At 40.0% G+C, this 23,292-nt stretch overlaps 1 protein-coding gene across 1 annotated transcript; it reads left to right on the plus strand.

The window, feature by feature from the left end:
* The first annotated feature begins 768 nt into the window (after positions 1-768).
* itcha (itchy E3 ubiquitin protein ligase a) lies at positions 769-22,817 on the plus strand. Its single transcript, XM_049578846.1, has 24 exons — positions 769-895; positions 1,927-2,006; positions 2,367-2,508; positions 3,165-3,289; positions 4,394-4,525; positions 5,317-5,365; positions 5,532-5,707; positions 5,939-6,173; positions 7,213-7,308; positions 7,610-7,784; positions 9,026-9,095; positions 9,229-9,313; positions 10,612-10,740; positions 11,491-11,563; positions 11,736-11,807; positions 11,914-12,002; positions 12,266-12,425; positions 13,571-13,704; positions 14,314-14,454; positions 16,003-16,123; positions 16,250-16,354; positions 17,912-18,008; positions 18,108-18,180; positions 19,012-22,817. Exons 2-24 carry the CDS (start codon positions 1,982-1,984, stop codon positions 19,109-19,111), a joined length of 2,604 nt encoding a protein of 867 aa, XP_049434803.1. The 5' UTR covers positions 769-895; positions 1,927-1,981; the 3' UTR covers positions 19,112-22,817.
* Positions 22,818-23,292: the final 475 nt, after the last annotated feature.

Consider the following 23,292-nt stretch of genomic DNA (forward strand, 5'->3'; position numbering starts at 1 on the left):
AATTCTGTGTCAGTAATTCTGATAGTGATTCTGTATACCTGAGAGGATATTGTCAGCCCAAAATCATAACTGTACATTGAAGCGTTCAAGAATAGCTGCCTGTTTACCATAGGTATGTCATCACAGTTACCAAGGGTCCTTTGGAGTCTCCAAAATATCCTTTTTGGAAATGCCTAGACACACCCTTAGAAAAACATGTGTAAAAAAAAAAAAAGTCATTTTCTGTAGTACTGTTGTGAAATTTGAGCTTGGACTAGATGAGCTATCATACTTTGGTTCCATAGTGTTTACCAGCTAATACCTCCCAGTTACAGTCATCTGCAGCATCTTTCTTCAAGAAAAAAAATCTGGCGAGTGTGTTGAAACCTGGTTGAAACTTGTATAATTTACTGTTGGGGAAAACTTTAGTGTCACCTTTTAAATGAGACCATGCATGTACAGGTACTAAATAAAGAACAAAAACAGTGTTCAATTTGCTTTGGGTAGAGTTAAAGTCAGACTGAGCCATCTCCATACCCACAAAACAAACTCCATCCACTAATAATGAACCTGTGGCGTTGTTTAAAGCTCATGAAAAGCTGGTTAGTGCACTTTAAGTTTGGAGAGTTTTGTCAAACTACTGTTTTCAAGACCAAGAATACTTTCATGGTTAAATATGACAGAGTGTATGACTGTATTTTGATTAATTTAATAGTTACAGAGTAATTTTTCTACAAAAAGAGATTTGTATGCTGTTGAGAAGCCATTTTATTTTGAAAAACTCGTTCCGGAAAAGCCGGTCTTGTTCTGGCTAGCGGAACACAGGGCTGTACTGATGGCAGGCAGCTACCTGTCAACAACCTAACCATAGCTGAACCTGAAGTCCGTGTTGCCATTTATCGTCTGCTTCTGTCAGGTAGGGTCATCTAGTCTCTCACCGAGTGAAAGGTGTCAGATTCACTCGAGTGAACGGTCGAGGCTGCTCAAGGAGCCGGGCGGTGTTAGCAATAGTAACGTTAGCTAAAACCTCGGTGTTCTGGACGTCGGCGAACAAAGTTGCACCAGGTGGTGGAACTTCTCAACGTCTCTCGGTTCATTCCCCAAAAATATCTACATTATAGACAGTAATACATCTTAACAATGTCACAGTCGAAACAGTTACCCCAGAGACGGCTAGTGTTTGATGTTGTCTTGACAGCAAATCCTGGCTAACCCCCTGCTAACCTGACAGATAAAGCTATTAAGCTACAGTCGTGCTGCATTCACGGTACAGATAGCAGCGAACACGTTCGCCCCGTTGACAACTTTATGTCACTGTTTGATACACTCAACATCTTTTCGTTAAATTACATTAACCTACCCTCTTGTCTAGTGTTTAAATTAACCTTCTTGCCCTGTCAAAGATTAGTAAGAAAGGTTTAGTGAGCCAATTTGAGGAGGGGATTTTCCGTTATGAAAGGTTCACGGTGGTTTCTTGGAATAGATAAGATTAAACCAAGTCACTTGGTTACGTGCATTTTGGTGCAGTTTGTATGTCTTACATCATGTAAATTTCATATGGAGTGTGTAGATATGTAAAATACTGCTGTATAAGACAAGTTAGCCTCAGTTAAATAGTAATTAAATGAGTCTGCCTGTCAGTGGGATTATATACAGTCCAATTATGTTAAAATGTGTGCACAGTTTAGTTTAAATTCACCTGAAGTACTTAGCTTAACTTTTATTATGGAGATCAAAAGTGTAGGTCATGTCTACAAACATTTAATGTCTCCACATAGCTGATACTATCAAACATACCTCTTTGTTTTTATTAGGCAGCCCCATCAATACTTGCTAAAGCCAGGCTTTACTTTCCACTGACTGCTGCAACCCAATAGCCTAATCACTCTGTAAGTAGGTTACCTGCATAGAGTGTCCCATGTTTACATTTGATGTCGCTGGTTGCAGCTGTTGCAGGTCCTTTCGGTGTAGCCAAACAAGGCTGCAGTGTTATGGATGAACCATGAAGGCCCAATTACAAGTCACAGGTAAGTTAGTTTTGCAAGATTTGTAAGCTTGTCTGTGAACCTAAATGAGACAGAAATTTGATGAACTGATGAAGTTGTAGTGCTCAGTATTGTTTGACTTTGTGTCTAGGAAGCTACAGGATGTGGGTTGCTAACTAGGCCTAAGTTTCTGTAGTAATAATAAGGCCTAAATAGCTGTCACTGACTCTTGTTGTGTTTGTTCAGCGCAGGGAGACTACAGGAAGTGGTGGTTTATGTTATAGGTTAATGGTTTTAGCATGTTGTTGCGTCTTTACCAAATGCAACTTCTTATAAATGCTGATCAGATCTACTGAAAGTTGCATCACCTGCAATTTCACTGTGGTATTCTCCCCTATCCAGTGCTTTCAGCCAAGCTGAAGGAAAACAAAAAGAACTGGTTTGGTCCCAGTCCGTATGTTGAGGTAGCCGTGGATGGCCAGTCAAAGAGGACTGAGAAGTGCAACAACACACACAGTCCCAAATGGAAGCAGGCTGTCACAGTGTGAGTACGACTGTTGTGTTTGTCATAGGAAAGAGAAACCAGTTCAGCGAACATCTCCCTACTCATCTGGCATAAACCAAGATTTTGTTACTGCAATGTCTATTTCTCACCTAAACTGTTTAGAGAAACATATTTTAGTGCACGGTTTAGTTGTAATATGAGAGTTTGAGAACAGGATGTGGGTGCCGTACTGACTGAAAAAACTCTGATCAAATGGTAAAACTAAGCAGTGCTGATCAAATATAAACCAATATTATGTTACTGCATTGCCTTTTTCTTGCCTCAGTGTTATCAGAAATATATTTTAGTTCACCATTTGATATGAGATAGTTTGTCACCAGCTAGCCGCCAAATTGTTTCCAGTGTCAAAATGGACAAGCTGGCATCACATCACCTGCCAGCTGGAGTGTTTATTAGGCCGATGCAGTGCAGTGCATTCTGGTAGTTGTGGGTTTTCTACCTCTCGAAAAGAAAAAACAAATGCTACAGCTCTTTTCCTCTGTTTTTTTCTCTGGTGATGTAGCACCTATTACAAAAGTATGTTTTCAAAGCTATTATATAGTCAGCAATAAATCCTTTCAGCATTAGTGCAGATCATTCATAATCTTTCTCTCTGGTGTTGTCTTGTATCTTGTCATTTTCTCACTTCTCTACAGAATTGTAACTCCGGTCAGCAAGCTGATCTTTCGTGTTTGGAGCCACCAGACGCTGAAAGCAGACATCCTGTTGGGGATGGCCATACTGGAGATCAGTGAGACCCTAAAGGGCAACAACCTGAAACGTGCGTTCATGCCACTTTCTTTCTCCTAAATTTTAATATTAAATTTTATATGAAATATGTAACAAAAAGATTACAACCCAAACTCCACTCACTTTTCCCTTTACTGGCATAAGACAGCTGTGATCTTTTTATAGCACAAGGCTGTTTTGTAGAGTTTACTCGTACTGTCACTTGTCATTTCAACTTTGAGCATGGAAAATATGTGTTGTCCAAGGAGCAGAGTATAAAGCTAATATTTCCAGGCTCTCTGGGTTGATTCCCACAGAATATGATGAGGTATTCAAGATAAAAACTCCCACCACATGGCGTGTTTATTTCAAGATAATAAAACATTGTATCCTTTGTAATCCAAACTTTCAGTATTCACTTTGTGTGTCTGAGTCTATCAGCAGCATATTTTATTTGGCAGATGTCGCACACACTGTAGACACTGAACACTTGTGTAAGAGCGCATATCTCCCTGTGTTTGTACTAGAATGTTTTATTGGGCTTTGATAACCCTAGCAACCCACATGCACAGTACTGACTAGCTTCTCTTTCCCCTGGGATACAGGACTCACCCAAGCCTATGACCTTCTGCTTGCTTTGAATTTGTTACAGCCAAATTCAGTGGTTTATCTTGGCATGTGCAGTGTGACATAAATACTGGTCCATATTCTATTTGGCTGCTTGCTTTTCATTCGCCAATAAAAAAAACAAGATTCTAAAGATCCTGCCAGTAGCCCCTTGAGGTCATGCAACTTGTTACACCTCATATGACTTAAGTGAATTAAGCTGACAAAGTGACTGACACTGACATCTTTAGAGCACCCTACTCTCACCAGCAGGACATAAAACAATAACCAAACACCATGAGAGTGAGATGATCATGAATGGCCAGTAAGGGAGGCCCTGCAAAGGAAAATGTCTCTAAAATGTAATCTCGGATTTAGTACGTACATTCATTGGCAATATCTTCTACCTCAGTGCAGCCTTAGCATCGTCTGGTTTCATTTTGTTGTGAAGGTCAGTGTGGGCATTTATCCGATGAGTGTACTTGAGATGTGATGTCAGTCTTGCAAATTATAAGCGCCTGTTAAACACTGAATTCTGTACCCTCCCCAGTGTGTGAGGTGGTGCAGACACTGCAGCTGTGCTCAGACAGAGACCCCCGGGATATTGTAGGTGACCTGTCAGTCTGTCTGGACGGCATGCAGGTAGACCCAGAAACCTTTGCCTCAGCAGAGAAAGAACACGGTAAGGAATCTCACCCAGACAGAAGCACACTTTACAAGGTCAATCACAGGAACAATTTGAGGACATGAACCATGTACAGATATGCAAAATTCTTTAAATTCCTTCTTCCTTTCTCTTCATAGTTTGTGCTATCGTCATCAGTGTTCTTGAAAAAAGGCTTTAACAACTGCGGATGTCGATTAATTTTGGCTCCTGACCAGAATCTTTTAGTAGAGCCTAAGTGATACGTCAACCAACTTAGCTCATTGTGAATATCTAGCATTAGGGCTGGGTTTAAATAATCGATTTAAATGATTCAAATCAATCTTCATTGATTTCTGGTGTAATTTAAATCACTCCGCAGCCTCACCCTTGCACTCTGTGTGTGTCAGGTCTGCAGCTGCTACCACACACACAAATGTGCACACAAGCACAGAATGAACAGCAGAGCAGAGAGACCGCAGTGAAGACAGTAAAGTGACAATAGCTTGAAGGTTACTCAAGTTAACATTTACAACTAGTTTAATTAAAATTAAATTGCATCTGATTAGGAGATCAGAGGCAACAGCCAGCCCTACTCGGCATATATGTCAGCTGTTGAATAACAAAAAAATTGTAGTGCAGAAATACCAAATATCTATGATTTAATTGGTTTTCGCATACTCGCATACTTAACTTTACTTGTCATCGTGCACTACGTCACTCTCCATACATATCTTGGTCACAATTCCCAAATAATCCAACTGTTGCAGTAACATCTCAAGCTATTAAATAATGATGTCACTTGTTTTCTTGTTTCTTTGTCATTCTAGCTGTTGTTCCAAACGGAAATGCGAGACAAAATGGAGACAGTGGCAAGAGGTTCAGTAAACTTTTATTAATGGGCCTTTGCATGGTTTTTGTGCAGATCTTGGGTTATGGATTTGGTAAATCAAAAGCATACATCTTGTAGAGTGTGTGTGTTTATGTATAGAAATTGCGCATCATATATCTGTAGAATAACATAAGAAAATATGTTGATCCCCAGGTCAAGAGACACGTCTCCCTCCAGTGACTCAGAGGAGTGGGTTATTGTACCTAATGGTCATGCTGTCAATGGCACGGGTTCTCCTTCCCGATCTCCAGGGGGCTCCAATGCCTCACGTCCTCCCAGACCAGACCGGCCTCCTCCGCCTACGCCTCGCAGACCAGCTGCCTCACCAAGTAGGAAAAGCACACAATATCTGAGACCTTACAAAATAGCTACATTTCTTTAGCTGTTACAATTTGACATACCAGCCATTTTACATTCTCACATACCACTGGTTTTGTTTTATGTACAGAAATAGAGTGCTCTGTGTTAAACGGCTGCACTCAAAGCAAATAACACCTCTGCAAATTAATTCACAGACTTAAAGGTTTTCTTCGCTGCCTTCCTCCCACTCCTCTCCACAGCCTCTTCTAGCAGTTCCTCCCCTAGTGAGCTGAGCGAAGGTCCAGCTTCCGATGGCTCCTCTCAGGCGTCAGCTAGTGGGTGTTCAAATCAGCAGGATGACTCAGGCGCTGGAGCAGCGACAGCCGTTTCTTCACAGACAGCAGGTGGCCCCAAACCAGGGACCTCTGCCTCAGCAGCTCTGGCCACAACAACTCCCAGAATCACACCCATCAGCAACGCTCCTTTGCCACCAGGGTAAAAGAACAATGCGCTACACATGTTTCTGCAAGTCTTCACTGTAGCCACTGTTAATAGGCATATTAGAAAGTCCCTTCAGGATCTTGTAGGCTTTTTTGGGATAGTCGCAGCCTAAAATGCCTGATTTCATGTCAGCTTTTATAAGACATTGCGATGCATGTTGTTTTATGTGATTTTTTTTTCTTTTTTTTTTCCACAATTAATTTTGAGTTAGTGATTTAAACTAAACTGAAGTTTCCACAAACCCTGCATATTTGATCAAACTCATCTTGAATATTTCAGCACATATAATAGATCTGGATGCAACAGCCCCCGTCATGGTGATTTGTTTTGTCTGTTGTGAAGCGTTTCAGCCATTTCCTGGGTGTGTTTTGCGCTATAAAAGTGTTTGTTTGTGTTCCATCACAACGTTGCGCGCATTGTCAAACAGTTCCCCCTGCTTTGATGCAGAACATCAATGCTGTAATTTTGCTGTGTTCTGTTTCCTCGCTGCTATGATTGGAAGTGATCGGGAAACTACAGTGAATAGTCAAATTTGTGGAAAAGTGGGGTGTCGGTAGCTTAGTGGATAGTGCCGACGCCCCATGTACTGTATAGAGGTGATGCCTCGCTGCAGCGGTCGCGAGTTCGACTCCGGCTTGCAACCCTTTGCTGCATGTCGTCCCCCCACTCTCTCTGTCTCCCCATTTCACACTGTCCTGTATATTAAAGGCAAAAAGCCCAAAAAAATAATCGTAAAAAAAAAATTTGTGGAAAAGTTGCAGTGATTGGACAAAATTGCAAGGTTGCAACAAATTCACAGGGATCGGATCAGTTTGCGTTAATTGCTGCAATCGCAGCATCCTGAACGGGCTGATTAGGCTGCAGCCTTATAAATATTTATGTGTGTTGTTATTGTAATATGCAGGGATGTTCCAGGTATTTTAATGAATGGTAGTTTTCCAGTGACTCAATCCAGCTGCTTGGCAGTTGACCTACATCTGAACCCGGTTTCCTATGCTTTGTCTTTGCTCACTCATTTGTATTGTCTCTGCAGGTGGGAGCAAAGGGTGGACCAGAACGGACGAATGTACTATGTGGATCACATTGAGAAAAGGACAACCTGGGAAAGGCCTGATCCTCTGCCTACAGGGTACCAAAGCACTTGTTTCATCATTTACTATCAACACTAACATGGTTCTTGCTTGGCCCTTATAACAGAATAAAAGTAATCTCAGATCAGTACAGACATATTTCACAGCCACTTTTACGATTACTGTAGAGCTGCACTCTTTTTGTTCATAATTGTCTTTACTAGATAAATACTAGAACAGATTAAATCCGCTTGTGTGTCTGATATTCATATGGATGTCAGGTGGAGCCCTGCGACACAGCTACCATTTTGCCTACATTGTCAACTCAGCACTGCCGTCTTTTTACTCTCTGTTCTGTAGGTGGGAGCGCAGGGTGGACCCGATGGGTAGGGTGTACTATGTCGACCACATAACGCGAACTACTACGTGGCAACGCCCCACGCAGGAGTCGGTGCGCAACTATGAAGAGTGGCAGCACCAGCGCAGCCAGCTGCAGGGAGCCATGCAGCAGTTTAACCAGAGGTTCATCTACGGGGTGAGAGCAGTGACTGTATAGTTACTGGGTTTAATACATCCACTGCACATGAAGCACAGTCTGAACATTTATTTGTCCCAATTTACATAAAGATCCCATCCAAACATGATTTATGACCTATAAAAACACTTTGCATAGTAATTTGTGTTTAATATGATTTGATCACGAAAGAGTTCACTTACCTGGTTATAAAGTCTAATTGCATTTACTCCTTATCCCATTAAAAAGATCCAGTGTTGATGAATATGCAAATACTGTTAATTTCATGTTCACAATATCATGTTTGTGAGTGTTAAACTGAGATTTATGGTGAGCACAGAGAAACTTTACACTTTCGCAGATGAAAGTGAAAACTGCTTTTGGGCATCATTATGCACAGTGAAACTCAAACATCCAAGTGAAGTAACATTTTCAGCTTGCTTCCCAAACTGAAGTAACATGCAGACCTTGCAGGGACAGAACTTAAGCCCTAGACGATGATTTTTGGCTGTGCATTATTTTCTGAAAGTAAATCAAATCACAACAAAAATGATATTAAACCATAACCACCTTGGGGGTTTATCAGCATGGGATACACTACTGTGAACTGTCCCAGTCTTTGCCATTACTTTCTGAATTTACATGTGTGACATCTCTACTGCTGTTTTTGAAGTTTGATTTGGCTCTGGGGTCCGAAATGGACTCAAATGGGGATGACTATGCCTGACTGAGTACGATCCAAATAATGGATAGCTATGGCTAGTATGTTTTAAAGTCCGGGTTAAGCAAAAATAAAATGTGAAATGAGCATACACAGAGAATACATAATATCAGTTTTCAAAATTGTGAAAAAATGAATAGTATTTTCTGCTCTAAGATGCTGGAGGCTTGTCCGCTGAAGGAGCTAAAATAAAGATTGATCCACTGCGAACGATGGACACCTGTAGGAACTAACCTAACTTACAGTAACACAGTAACATTAACGACCCCTGAGCCAAAGAACGAGCCGCTGCGCATGGGCAGACTCTCGTTAACAGCTAAGCCAGTCGCTCACACAGTCTACAGCAGCACACACACATCCTCATATGGTCGAGGAACTTCAAAATGTTAGCACCCAGTGGGAACAGAGATAAGAATGCTATCGGGTCATGATACATTTGAACTATACTACAGGTCTGTTTGCTTTAACAGGCTATGACAAAGGCAGGATTTACTTTTCATTAGACTTTATCTAAATGTTTCTCATTCTGTTTCTACCTCAGCTCCAAGACCAGTTGGCTGCCACGGCCAACAAAGAGTTTGACCCGCAGGGACCTCTGCCGCATGGTTGGGGTAAGTATCATTGTAGCTGTAGTCACAGTACAGTTAAGATATTTTCAGGGCTGTGATGTTAGTCGAAATTCATGGCAGCAAACTGATTCTGAATAATATCTAAAAATGTGTTCATTTTGTTTGTTTATGTCAGAGAAGAGAACTGACACAAACGGCAGAGTGTATTTTGTTCATCACCCGACACGGACAACACAGTGGGAAGACCCCAGGACGCAAGGGTGAGTGTATACCTGTGCATTTGTGTGTGTTATGTACTGTCATACTTTCTGTTTCACTGAATTTGATGATTCGGCCTAACTCAGTTGCAGTTATGTTATATAGTCAGTAAGAGGCGCTAATGTGTCAGCAAGTTGTTCAGCTCCAGTGTCTCTGCAACACTTGAGAGTCAATAATCAGTCCGAACAGTGAAGTATGGAGAATGCAGTGACATATATTTGCTCATTTTTTAACAGCACTACCAAACTAATATAGCCTAACCTTTCAGTGGATAATGACAGAACAAATACATACAAACAGTCTTGGAGCTATTGAAGTATTGGATGTAGAAAGTTTAAATTAGATTAAGCCATGATTGTTTTTGTAGCAGATAATTGCTCTAAGCTGTGCTTGCACTGAATCATTAATAAACTGCTACTAATGAGGAAGTTATGTGCCAACAAAGGAGAGGGAATCTGGCTAAACACTCTTCAGGTGTCACTATGTAATGACTGTGAAGCAGTGTGGAGGAAGCCCTGCTTTTTATATATTGGGGGCATGTTTTTTAATCTTTAAATTCCCGCTTTTAGGCCGATCTAATTTCTGAGTTAAGATATTAATGAGTGTGGCATGAACCAAAGAGAAAATCAAAGTTCAGACGCACGTCAGGACACTCAAGTTGACATTTATGTAACTGACAGCTTAAATTAAAACCCAAAAAGGAGCGAACTACGCATTTGTTATTTTACCCCATCAGATTTGCTCTGTGCTTTATTGCCGTCTGGTGTGCCTTTTAAATAATTACATGATGATTAGCAAATAAATCAAACAAAACATCAACAGTAAAGGCAATAGCAACTATAATTCTACTGTACATGTACATACAGACATGCAAGTACAAGTTACAAAAATGACATACTTCTGTGTTTTGTTTTCAAAAGAATGAATAGAGACCTTCACTGAGCAAAATAAAATATATTTGACGATAATATCAATCTGAAGAGATATATCTGAATATAACATGTGACCCTGTGTATATCAAGAAAACCTGACTGTCAGGAAATTCTGCTTCAGGACAGTCATTTATTTTGGGGAATGCACAAATGTAGCATACATTTTAATGTCTCCTGTTTTGATGTGGACATAAATTATTAATGTTCCTGTGTGTATATCTTGGTTATTGGTGCACATTTTCTTTTGGAATTTGTTCCCCCAATTTATCTTGCAGTGCAACTTCTGTGTGTGTTTATCTTTTTAACAGTTGTTGTATTTGATGTAAATCCGTTTTGTATTTATATTATATATTTATATACATATCCAGGCTGCTGAATGACAAGCCCCTGCCAGAGGGCTGGGAGATGAGGTTCACTGTGGATGGTATTCCCTACTTTGTCGACCACAACAGGCGAACAACAACCTACATTGACCCTCGCACAGGAAAATCTTCACTGTAAGTTCACGTTTTAATGTTGAAATGCACCACTTACAGGAGCAGCACTCTCTTCAGGTCAGCTGGCTTGTCACAAAAGCAACTGTACCCCGAAGATTCTGGGGCTAGCTGCACAAAGCACCGTTAGTTTGCTCCTTTAGTAATGCTCTTAAGGCTTACATGAAATACCTCACCAGTAACTGACTGGAAACATCCCGCTGCATAAAACCACAGAGCAATCATTAATTGTAAAGGGGCTGGAAGAGCACAGCTTTGGAAAGTTGATTGATCCAATCCTAGACAGCCATAATCATAAATTGACTTCTGGTCAAATTTATAGCACAAAATCAGTTGCTCATCATTGGGTTCTCCCAGTTGTGGAACATGCTTCTCAGGATGCCTTCTCATTTATCTCGATAAACTGAGCCATGTTGCGGTAAAGATGGAGTCAGCGGTACTTTATGTTTTTGTCCTTACTTTGCTACTAAGATTCTTTGTGGGTTTTCCAAACTTTAAGCAATTCCTTTAGTATAAGACCAATATAAGGAGAAAAACTTAAATCCTTAAGTTAACATTTTAAGAAGGAGAAGACAGGAGAATGTTTTGTGCAACAGATTTTATTTCAAGGACAGCTTAACTCGGACTTAAAGGAAAATATTTAGGTGCTTTGTACAATTGAGACAGATAGCAGTTACACTCCCAACACATGCATACATGAACTAAATGTGCTTGTTGAATGGACATTAAAACTGGTTCTTGTTGTTTCCACAGTGAGAACGGGCCGCAGATAACCTACGTCAGGGACTTCAAAGCCAAAGTGCAATACTTCAGGTTCTGGTGTCAGGTATGTGCTGCACAACAGGTGATGAACTGCTTTGTTATCTCCCATGATTGTTGTATCTGTCTTTATCTTCATGCTGCTCCTCTGTGCAAAGATGGAAGTTAATATTCATAGGTGTTCAAAGTATTCAAAATTTCTAAAATGTATAGTTAATGTTTTTTACCTCCCCCCTCAGCAATTGTCGATGCCTCAGCACATTAAGATTACCGTCTCCCGGAAAACCTTGTTTGAGGATTCATTTCAACAGGTGATCATTTCAGTATCTTCTTTTTTCCCCAGTTCTCTGTTTAACAGTACTGTCTTGTCATTGTTTGGTGTGTGTAACTGTTCTAAGTCTTTGTTTGCATTCAAAGATCATGAGTTTCCACCCTCAAGATCTGAGGCGGAGACTGTGGATTATTTTCCCAGGAGAGGAGGGTTTGGACTACGGAGGTGTGGCCAGGTAAAGTCAACTGACTTTTTTTTTTGTTGTTGTGTCTTATTGTTTAACTCCTAAGGTGTGTTTTGTTCTCATTCATATCTTTTTTGACACCACCCATGCCTCACTAAACGTACTGCAATTATAACAGTACATCATCTTCTGATTTCTTATTAAAAACCTGATCTGCAGGGGGTTGCAAAACCACCTCAACCAGTAAGACCACTTCCACTTAATTGATTTTTTTGTTTGTTTGTTTTATTTGTCCTGTGTGCTTTTATTTACAGGGAATGGTTCTTCTTGCTCTCTCATGAAGTACTGAACCCCATGTACTGTTTGTTTGAGTACGCTGGCAAGGACAACTACTGTTTGCAGATCAACCCTGCCTCCTACATCAACCCTGATCACCTCAAGTACTTCAAGTTCATAGGACGCTTCATCGCCATGGTACATGCACTATTTGTCAACACGATTACTTAGCGTGCCGTGGACCAAACCGGCACATATGAGTACTTAACAAAACATCATGGCTACACGCCCTTTTCCGGAATAGAAAAGAAAGATCATATGGATGTCAGTGCAGTTTGGAGTGCATTTGGATTATAATTTTGACAAGTTTGTCTGCTTTTATTTCTTGTTAACAAATATGTCTAATAATCATTTTGCGACCTTGCCTGAGCCTGAGCTTTCACAATACCTTAATAAATTAAGGTTGATCGCCGTCATTTACAGTCTCCCAGCCCATCCATTTGTCCATCTTATTCTTATGAATGGGATTTCTCAAGAACCCTGTGAGGGAATTTCTTCAAATTTGACACAAACATCCACTTGGGGTGCTTTCACACCTGCCCTGTTTGATTCGGTTCAGTCTAACTCAAGTTCGTTTGCCCCCTAAGTGCAGTTCGTTTGGGCAGGTGTGAACACAGCAATCGCACTCAGGCCTGCACCAAAACAACCGGACCGAGACCTTCTTGAAGAGGTGGTCTCGGTCCGGTTACACACAAACTCTGGTGCAGTTTGTTTGTGGTGAGAACGTGTTCCGACCTCGATCTGAACCAACTGCAGTCACGTGACACATTGTTTGGGTTAAACATGAGCATGTTACAGTCCTGGAGGATTATTAATGTGCACCTCCTCCTGTCCTGCCTTAATATGCACATTCAGCACATCCAATGCATCAAAACACTGTTTTCTAGTTGGAGCCGCGCCTCGTTTTCAAACTGTATGGTTTGACTAAAATGAACAATGACAGCAATATAGTCCAAGATGAGCAGCGCTAAAATCAACCTGCGTAGTTGTCCCTCCATTGTGACATTAGAAAGTGTCACATTTATCTTGCAAGTGTACTCTTCTTCAACGTTTGTTTACTTCCTGGATTGTTCTAGCATGATTCTTTCCCCCAAAAGGAGGCGGGGCCGTGGGGATGATGCAGTGCCGGTCAGCTCTATCAGTATTTGAACTGAATGCGATGGCATTAATTGTCTTTAAAATGTAATTCTCATCAGATCCCAAAAGTTTTTTCTCTGCATTCTTTTGTTCTGTTGTTGTTAATACATTTGTTCACCTGACCATCCTGCATTGTTTCTTTCCAGGCCTTGTTCCACGGCAAATTCATCGACACAGGTTTCTCCCTGCCTTTCTACAAGCGTATTCTGAACAAGCCTCTGGCTCTCAAAGACCTGGAGTCCATAGATCCAGAGTTTTACAACTCACTCATCTGGATCAAGTAGGTCTGGGGATACAAATAATAATGTGGGATTTGGTTGGTGGGTAGCTGATGAACAGGTACATAATACGGTGTCCATGGGGAGGGTTTGCATGAGTGGACAGGCAGGTTAGCATGTTTGTATCACTAAAAATAGCATGGTGGTCATTTACTGTGGTGTACCATAAACGTTTTTCATATTGAAGAAGATGTCATGGTTGAATTAAACTATATAAGCACCATATTCTTAACAAACAAGGTGAATTTGTTAACCAGTTACCACAGATTCAACATAAATAACGTGAGGCCAGTTACACTTCGACCCCTTTTGTATTTATTTTTGCAGTCAGTGGAGCTTTGGCTGGGAAATGAGCTTATTTGCTGTCTTTGTGCCAGGAGTTAGATTAAAAATCGATACCTGGGTTATGTGCCAGTCTATTCCCCAGACCAGTTGCTAGGTAACCAGCTGAGACTTAGGTGGTGGCAGCCAAGAAATAATCTGGCACGTAGCCCTGTGTAAAATGGCGGAGTGTCTCTCTTTTTTTTTTTTAAACAAACAAGATGTAACATATTTGCAAGCACTGGTGGGTGGAATTTGTTTTTGTTAATGATAATGACTCTGGCCTACAGGGATAATAACATAGAGGAGTGCGGTCTGGAGATGTTCTTCTCGGTTGACAAGGAGATCCTGGGGGAGGTCACCACCCACGAGCTGAAACCAGATGGAGGGAACATCCAAGTCACTGAGGAAAATAAGGAGGAATACATCAGGTACAGCTGCATCCTCTGCCACTTCTCATCCACCATCTGTCCTCAACTACCACATTAACACTCTGCTTTTATATCCAACACAACACTGATGGACCGCAGTCACACCAAATCAGGTGTGTGATTAGCTGCGAGGTTGTGCGACAGTGTGAGAGTCACTTAAATGGCCCATTTGTTGGGGAGTGGAGGGTGGACACCAATTATCGAAGCTAATCTCAGTGACTGAATATCTGTCTTTTGTAGGTTTTTTTATAGTGGCTTAAAAGATCTTTAGAATTCTATTAGATTATCTTTACTGCCACAAAAGACACGTGCATGCAAACACAAACAAAGTGAGTCCTTGGGATAGTACACACAAGCTTTTAAGACATACTTTATCTTTGACTTACTATAATATTTAACAATATAAACTCAATTTACTTTTCTTCTTCTTATTGGCGGTGTTATCGCAGCATGATGTCTAAATATGTTTCTCAAAAAGTTGATTCTGTTTCACCTTTTTGCTGCGGGGGCCCCTCCACTGCAGCCTGGACACTCTACCCACATTCAGATGAATGGAAGGAGTGGCGGTTTTGCTGTAACATCTGATCTGGTGTGAATGCAGCCATGCCCAGGCAGATTTGCAAAAGTGTAACACAGTCAAACTCTGACGATATTGTAGATAATAATCAGATTAGTTTGAGTGGGCGGAAGTTCGCTGCATAGATCAGCCTCTCATTGGGCGGAACGAGCCACGCGCTGAAGTCCCGCCCTACCACTTCCAGTTTTGTAGCAGTTTTCAACTGTTTTCAACACGTCCTTTACTAACTTTTGCGGTGTTTGATCTTGCGGGGATGTAGCCATTTTTCTGCCATGGTTCGCGTCCTGTAGGCGATATTTTTGTGGGCGTGTTACACCAAAACCTGTTTCCCCCCGGGAATATTTTTGCAATATTTTTATTTGTGATTGGTTGAAAGAAATACAGGCAGCCAGGGCGTTTTTTTTCTCCAATCTTAAAGTGAGAGTCGGCCCAGACAGACCTTTCTTTTCTTGAGAAAGGTCTGGTGAGCGAGACTATAATCAGATAAGATAATCCTGTATTCGTCCTACAGTGGAAAATTTGCAACATTACAGCAGCAGAGGGAAAGTACAAACAGGAGGCATCAGTAGAAAAGGAAAAAAACTAACAAAAAAACAAACAAACACTTATTGGTAAAAAGAAAAACACAGGTTGGTGTAATGAGTTAACGGCACAGAACAAGAGCAATATAATAAGCAAACAGAATGTGTGTCAAGTATTTCCCATTTTTGAAATTAAGTGTTAATAAGTAATGAAGAGGTAATGGTCATGAATAAACTCACTATTGTATAGACACAGCAATAAATTTATGGCATTTAAAGAAGAGTTGCTGTGTGTTACTACTTAAAATCAGAAAATGGTATTACACTTTTATTTGATGATTTAAAACTTCATGAAGTAAAGTTCCTTATTTTTAGCATCCATGAATTTTCATTCCTTCAGTATTAGTTTTTATTTTTTCTTAATGTTTATCTTCATATTTCTGTTTGCAGGTTGGTGGCAGAGTGGAGGCTGTCCAGAGGTGTGGAGGAACAGACTCAAGCATTCTTCGAGGGCTTCAATGAAGTTTTGCCCCAACAATACCTTCAATACTTTGATGCTAAGGAGTTAGAGGTACTGACACAACCAGACTTAGTCACTACAAGCTTTTCCAAAGAACCAGGAGAGTTTGATGTTGGTGTCAGTGTTGATTCTGCAGGAAAAAAATTGAACATTAAATATATTTTTATTTCCCTGTAGGTGATGCTGTGTGGGATGCAGGAGATAGACCTGGTGGACTGGCAGAGAAACACAATCTACAGGCATTATGCCCGAAGCAGTAAACAGATCCTCTGGTTCTGGCAGGTTGGTACATACAGTTGCCCACTCAGAATGAAGTGTTCAGTCAAAGAATAAGATGAAAACACTATTTCTTTTTCACCCCTTCTCACTTTGCTTTACTTTTAATACAGTTTATTAATACCGTGCAATAGTAGTGCAGTTTGATGTCTCAGGATTTCAGTTTCATTGAGCTCTAAGGTGTTGTGACTGAATTGGATCCCTTTTTACTGTCACTTCAGTGACTGTGGGCCTTTTCTTACTCCAGGCACAAAGCAGTGCACAGCACGGTGCAACTGTCATTGCTAGTTTTAGACCAAGGTAGTTGTCCTCTTCACGGCCACTGCCCATGGGTGTATAGGTATTAAAATGAGGTGTGTTCAGACACATTGTTGGTGTATTACTGTTATAAGGCAGCAGAAAGTGATTGCAACATTGACTTAAAAAATCCTGGTCTGAAGTTAGAAAGGCAAAGTATTTTCTTGCTATTTGAAGGGCGCCTTGTTCAGATAGTAAAATGGGCCTGCATAGGCAGGTTCATGACGCGCATACACTCTGCTTGTTACACACACAGGCTCTTACAGATGGGTTGTGGGTGAAATAATACATCATTAATGAGTAAAATATTAAATTACATTACATACAATTCTACAGAGCAGAGCTGCAGAGCTGCTGTCTGACTCCCCTTCAAGAGAGATGCTGTGTGCATTTAGGCATGACGAGCAGTGCAACTTTGTTGATTATTCAGAAGCTAAAAGTTTAGTTCTGTTAAGATTAAGACTACAGTTTGTAGTTTTGCAGCTACTACCAGTTTCTCCTCCATTGTTTACCAACTGTAAACTTGTTGTCATGACCACCACAGAATGCCCGCCTCTCAAATCATCTGATTGGACAATGGAGGAAAAGCTACAATGACGTGGGGTGCTTTTCTGCTCTGAGTTGAAGTTTTTTCAACTCGAGGAGTTCAGAGCGCTCTGGCAAAAAAACGGGAGGCGCCTAGAGCACAGAAGTGCAAGGCGCGTTGCAACGCAAAAACAGCGTTGAAAAAGCTTCATTCTCATTTAAAACAATTACGAAAAGATACCTCCCGCTGCTGGAACACTTTCTGTGTGATTGGGGCCTAAATGTGCCGCTATATTTGCTGCAGTGACATAACTGCTCTTACTGCATTACTCTCAGCAGAAAACCGGTCACTTCTCCAATTTGCTGAATCCACCAAATGCAGGCACACTTTGCTTTTAAAGTGAATGGCAGATGACAAATTCATGTTACATCCAAAACACACTTGTGATTAATTTAGGGACTGAAAACAACCCCTTTGCCCCTCACGCCTTGCTTTGTGCCCAGATTATGCTCTGTTTAACTAGCAAAAGTGAAAAAATGCACTATAAACCATGTGCTATAGATTAAACAGGGCTCATGAAGTATTAAATGGGTCCAAATATTTTCAAAACTCTTAATAAAGCAAAAGAAAAACTTGGGAATTAAGTTGAATTATATATTATTATGAATTCCTTATAACATGAAGAAAAGTATGTCACTGGATTTGCAGAGCATTATTAACACAGAATGATCTGTTGATAGTTCGTTAAGGAGATGGACAACGAGAAGAGGATGAGGCTGCTGCAGTTTGTCACAGGAACCTGTCGCCTTCCTGTGGGCGGCTTTGCTGACCTGATGGGTATGCAGAATAGACACATACACACTCACACACTGTTTATCACATCAGTATTGACTTCTCCATTTTAATCTCTTTTATGCTTGCTATTGATTAATACAGGAAGCAACGGCCCTCAAAAGTTCTGCATTGAGAAAGTGGGCAAAGAGAACTGGCTTCCGCGAAGCCACACATGGTAAGGCCAGTTATTCTTCTTCTCCTACTTCCACAGAAGTCCTCAGGCTTCAGGTATGTGACCACATATCTAAACTGAAGGAGGATTAAACCTTCATGACCAAACCCTCTTAGTCATTTCTGATTCAATCAGTCACCAACCTTCCCTTTTGGCATTTGAAGTGGTACAGTACTGTGTGAGAGTGCATCATACCTGAGTAATACAATGTGCACAGTGAAAACATGATACAGCAGAGATTAGGGATATTTTGGGTGGTGCTAACATGAAGTATCAGTTTGTTTTATTTATATAGATTAGAAGATAGAGCTGATGAAAGAGTGATGAAATCAGTTGCCTTTAAACTCGCAAAGAATCTGCCTGGTGCTGCAGAACATATTTGAGCTTTATACTGAAGGGTAACAGTAAGTCTAAATTCGCCCATCAACATTACTAATAGATGTAAATAAGCATTTATTATTATGCTTTACCACAAGACAGCTACTCCGCAGTGGGCTATTTATGATTGTTTGGTACTTTAACTTGCAGGTTGGTGGTAAAAGCAAACAATTATGTCCACTCACTGTTTAATTCTCTATTGTCCTCCAAGACTTTTTTTAAAATAGCTAGCTTAGCTACAGAGATCCAAGCCATTGCTATTGAGGTTCGACACATATAAAGGAAAAGGTGATAGGCTGGATGATGCAAAATTAGTTGATGAAATGTAAAAACATTTTTTTATTCTGTGTATAGGCTGCGCATTTTCATATATATCATCGCATGACTCAGTGTGTTGTGGGGCCTCTGGTGATTCCCAACCCTGCTCTCATGCATCTTTCTCTTGTCTTCATGTAGCTTTAATCGTCTGGACCTCCCTCCATACAAGAGCTATGAGCAGCTGAAGGAGAAGCTCATGTTCGCCATAGAGGAGACAGAAGGCTTTGGGCAGGAGTGATGCAACAAGAGTAGGGGCTGCAGGACAAGATGGAGGAGTGTGGGCTCAGAGGAGCCATATCCATTTCAGACAAGAGCACTTTTCAACATTTGCAGCCAGGAGCTGCTCACAAACTGGTAGATGGGCGTACAAATCCTCATTTTTCTATCAAACTCTCATATGCAGTAAGCTGTTCGGTCATGTTCATTTATCCTCCGCACTCTGTTTCACTTCTCACCCACATGATCAGTTCCACCCTAATCCAGCTGATCTCACTTACACTTAGCCCTGGTCAGCCCATTGTCAGGCGATGGAGGCAGATAGATGCCTCTCTCACCCTGTCATGTCTGCACTCGCTGCGTGTTGCGCAAGTGCAGTTTCTACACGTACATATGTCAATCTGTGCAGTAGTAACTTCTTAAGAGCCGCTGTGTCAGGTCTATGCACTAGAGTTAATGATTTTAGAGAAAAGAACCATATTTGTGCTTTTTGATTTTAAATAGAAAGAGTCATATCATCAAAGGCACATATATGGTTTGGGGTCTTTTAGACTTTTATTTTTCTTTAGTTGTAAGGATGGATGAATGGATGATTTTTTTTTTTTTTTTTTAACAGCTGACTGATTGGACTGACTCCTGTAGCACATATGTGGTTTCTTTTAATAACTTTGATAAATACGATCATGCTAATATGATACTTTCTCTTGTTTTGACAGGCTGATTTCTTAACTTTATAATGAGTTGAACTTTTGAACTAGTTTGCACATAGTTATGTGAGCAGTAAGACGGTTGTGATTGTTCTTAAGAGAGGTTGTATTTTTATGTGCAATAGTTTTGTAGAAAACAATTTTTGCCAATAATAGAGCTAAACAGTGATTTGTTTGATCATTTTATAACACTTTGGTAAGTTTCAGCATTTACTGTTGATTTAAATTCTCAATATAAAATAGAGAACATTTGCATATTGGCAAGTGTGAATGGTGAAACTGGTTTAGTTGTGATTTGATTTGAAAACTTTGCCTTCCCACAGTGATCTGTGCTGTATATGATATCAGCGTGTTCCGTTACCAGTCTGGGAGACTGACACATGTGAAGTCTTCTCGATAATTATAAGCTGTTACTAATGAAGTGGGAGCTCTAGGGTGTATTGTGTAATAGAGAACATTGATTTGTTGAGTCATGACCCGTTCCCACTGAAAGGTAGCCAATTCTCTGGTAGATGTCCAGAGTTAGCGTGACTGCAGTGTTTCTCAACGTGGACGCTATTCTCCCATGTTTTTGTGTCTAAGTGACTAATGGAGACGGAAAGTTTTGAAATCAGTCCAGTCTTGAGTGAGACTGCAAAACAGGCTGAAGCATAGCGACTCGGGACATTTGTGCACCGTCAGTTTATGTCCACCAAGAGCTCTTTTTTACAGCTGAATGGCCAAGATAATTTTTCTAAGTGTCCAACAACATTATTGTAACGTCTACTGTCAATGAAAAAAGCCGCAAAGAGGCTGAGTCAGCTCGTAACTGTGACTCATTCAATAAATGTCCAAAGATGCGTTTTACGGTGGTTTATAAGACAAACAACTGCAAAAGCAAAATGAGATGAAATGAAATATAATAAAACTCACCCTCTTTGACTAAAAGCCGCCACGCCAGTGAATGAACGGGTAAAATAAAGTGACCAAACGTACATGTGCAGCCTTAGGTAAAATACACATTCTAGCTCCTACAATTATGGAAATGGTTCTTACAGAAGTCAACCTTTTGTTAAAGAGTAAGATACTTTTCTTTTCATTTTTTTTTAACCAGAAACAGCCCTTAAATCGCTTTTGCCAAACTCGCCAGAATCCATTTAAAAAGGCAGTAAATTTATCCTCGTGATAAACACTTAAAAATTCATCTTGGTTTGTGTTTCCACTGTTTCAGCAATCACCAACTGTGATTAAGTTTAAATAAAACCCTTAATTTACCCAGTTAGATGTGAAAATATGCTGGCTGTATACACACTTAAAATAGTCTTTATTTAAATGGAGTCTAGTGTGTTTGATGATGGCAGTTTCTGGGCTGTTTGCGGTTAAACATAAACCTGTCAGTGGCAAAACAAACACTTTTAGCAGATGTAAATTGACATTCTACAAATGATATACATGTAAGTGGTTACATTGCAGCTGCTGGTTGCAGCAGTCACGCTCAATACAGGACCAGCGTCAAACATTGTCGTCTCCATCGGTCACTTAGACAAAAAAAGAGAAAATAGCATCCAGGTTGAAAATACTTGAGTTACCCTTTAAGTATTATCTTAGATCAATAATGAAGATACCGAATCCTAAATGTTTAATGTGTTAAGTGACTAATGCAGTTTATGTAAATATACTTACAAAGTAGAACATGTGTTTAATATCTTAATAACATTTAGTTCACCCCAGCAGTGGACCCCTTGGAGTTGCAGGCTTAAGTTGATAATTAAGATTTGAATTAATGTCCTATAAAGTGGCCCTAGTTTTATAGGGTGTTAGGTATTGAGATTTGTACAGTAGTATATTAGTGTATTTCATGTCTTTTTCCAAAAAATAGATCCACTAACATTAAAGTTTCCTTTTAGTATCAGGTGGAGTATGACTTTTAAGAAGATGACTATGAAACAAATCTACCAAAGGATTTTATTTGATTATGTTTTGTAAACGATTTGACTCAATCAGTTCTTAACATCCCCAATTGACTACAAATTAGTTAGTCGTTCTCGATTATATTAGTGGGTAACACTGTGAGGTACAAAAAGCTCAGCTACTTCGATTTTAAACACAAAGTTTAAACAAAATTTCTGTGAAGTGAAAATTTTTCAACGACTTGTAACTGTGCAAACATCAAGCTGTGTCGTGTGTGTGTAGGAAGCGTGGTGTAAATTACGTGCTATGATTTCAATCTGTTCTCTAGATCATTGAAATATCTTGTTCTCTTCAAAGGTATACTGTGCAGGGTTGTCAGTTACTGTTTGTTAACATGCTCGCACCGCCACACACTTCTAGTGGGGCATAAGTGATGATTGAGAGGGATCAAATCCTGCATAGTATATCTTTAAGTTCCCAGAAAAATGTAAAAGGATGTATCCACAGATTTTACCCATAAATTTGGCCGTGTATGAACCATGTGTTGTTTCATAATGTCAGTGCTGGTACTCCAGGACAAAAAAAAGGCCTAAAGTCTCCCTCACTGACCTGCCAGGTGTAATAACCCTCAGTCGATACCAGTTACTGCTCACTTTCTACTTAAGTGTATCTCATGTTTCAAATTATATCACATTTTCCCCCTTACCGGCAGTAACGCACACATACACCTACAGATGTGTGTAGCTACAGCTGTGCAGACTCGTGAAGAGAAAAAAGGTTTGTGATTAAAATGTTTACTGTTGAATATTTTAACAGCTAATAATTCTAGCTACCTTGACACTCCAAACTGGTTGAATTAACCACTTCACTGTTTAATCACTGCTGTGTTCCAGATCATGGAGCAGTTTCATGTATAGAAAATATGCAAACTAGTGTTTTAGTTGTTCTGATTGCATTGTAAATCATGTTGATAGTGTAATCACTGTTTTTTGAAGCTCCAACTTTTTTGATAAGTGGAAGTCAATGGTTGAATACTATTTATTTGGAGGAAGGGTTTCATGTAACAATGGACTGGATTGATTGAGGAAAAAAAAAACAGTAATAAAATGATTTAAACACTGGGCTCCTGCAGGACTCTTGTGGAGTGTTGATTATTATTACAGCAACATTTTTCACTTGTCTTTACAATATGCTACCCATAATTTATTAATTTTGTTTTAATACTTTATCTAAATATACATAAGGTTATGGAAGTGTAATGCTTTCACTTAAGAATAAAAATTCTAGTCTGTTTTTTTTTCTTCAATGAATTAAGAAGAATATTATCTGAGAATTCTGAAAAAGTTTCCATGGAAAAAATTCTGCTACTGCTTTTCATATTTTAAGTATATTTTGCTGATTATACTTATAAAACAATACTATAACATTTGAAAACATGACATTTACTTTATGGTATTACTACTTTTACCAAAGTAAAGCATGTGAATATTTCTCCAGCCTGTGGTCATTGTACTTTGATGCGTTCTACTATGAAAATCAAGAAAGGTGACTCACGGTTTAAAGCTCATAAAGTGCAGTATTTCTTGCAGTGAGGGTGTTGACTCTG

The sequence above is a fragment of the Epinephelus fuscoguttatus genome, linkage group LG1 (assembly GCF_011397635.1).
Source record: "Epinephelus fuscoguttatus linkage group LG1, E.fuscoguttatus.final_Chr_v1".
In the NCBI taxonomy this organism is placed as follows: domain Eukaryota; kingdom Metazoa; phylum Chordata; class Actinopteri; order Perciformes; family Serranidae; genus Epinephelus; species Epinephelus fuscoguttatus.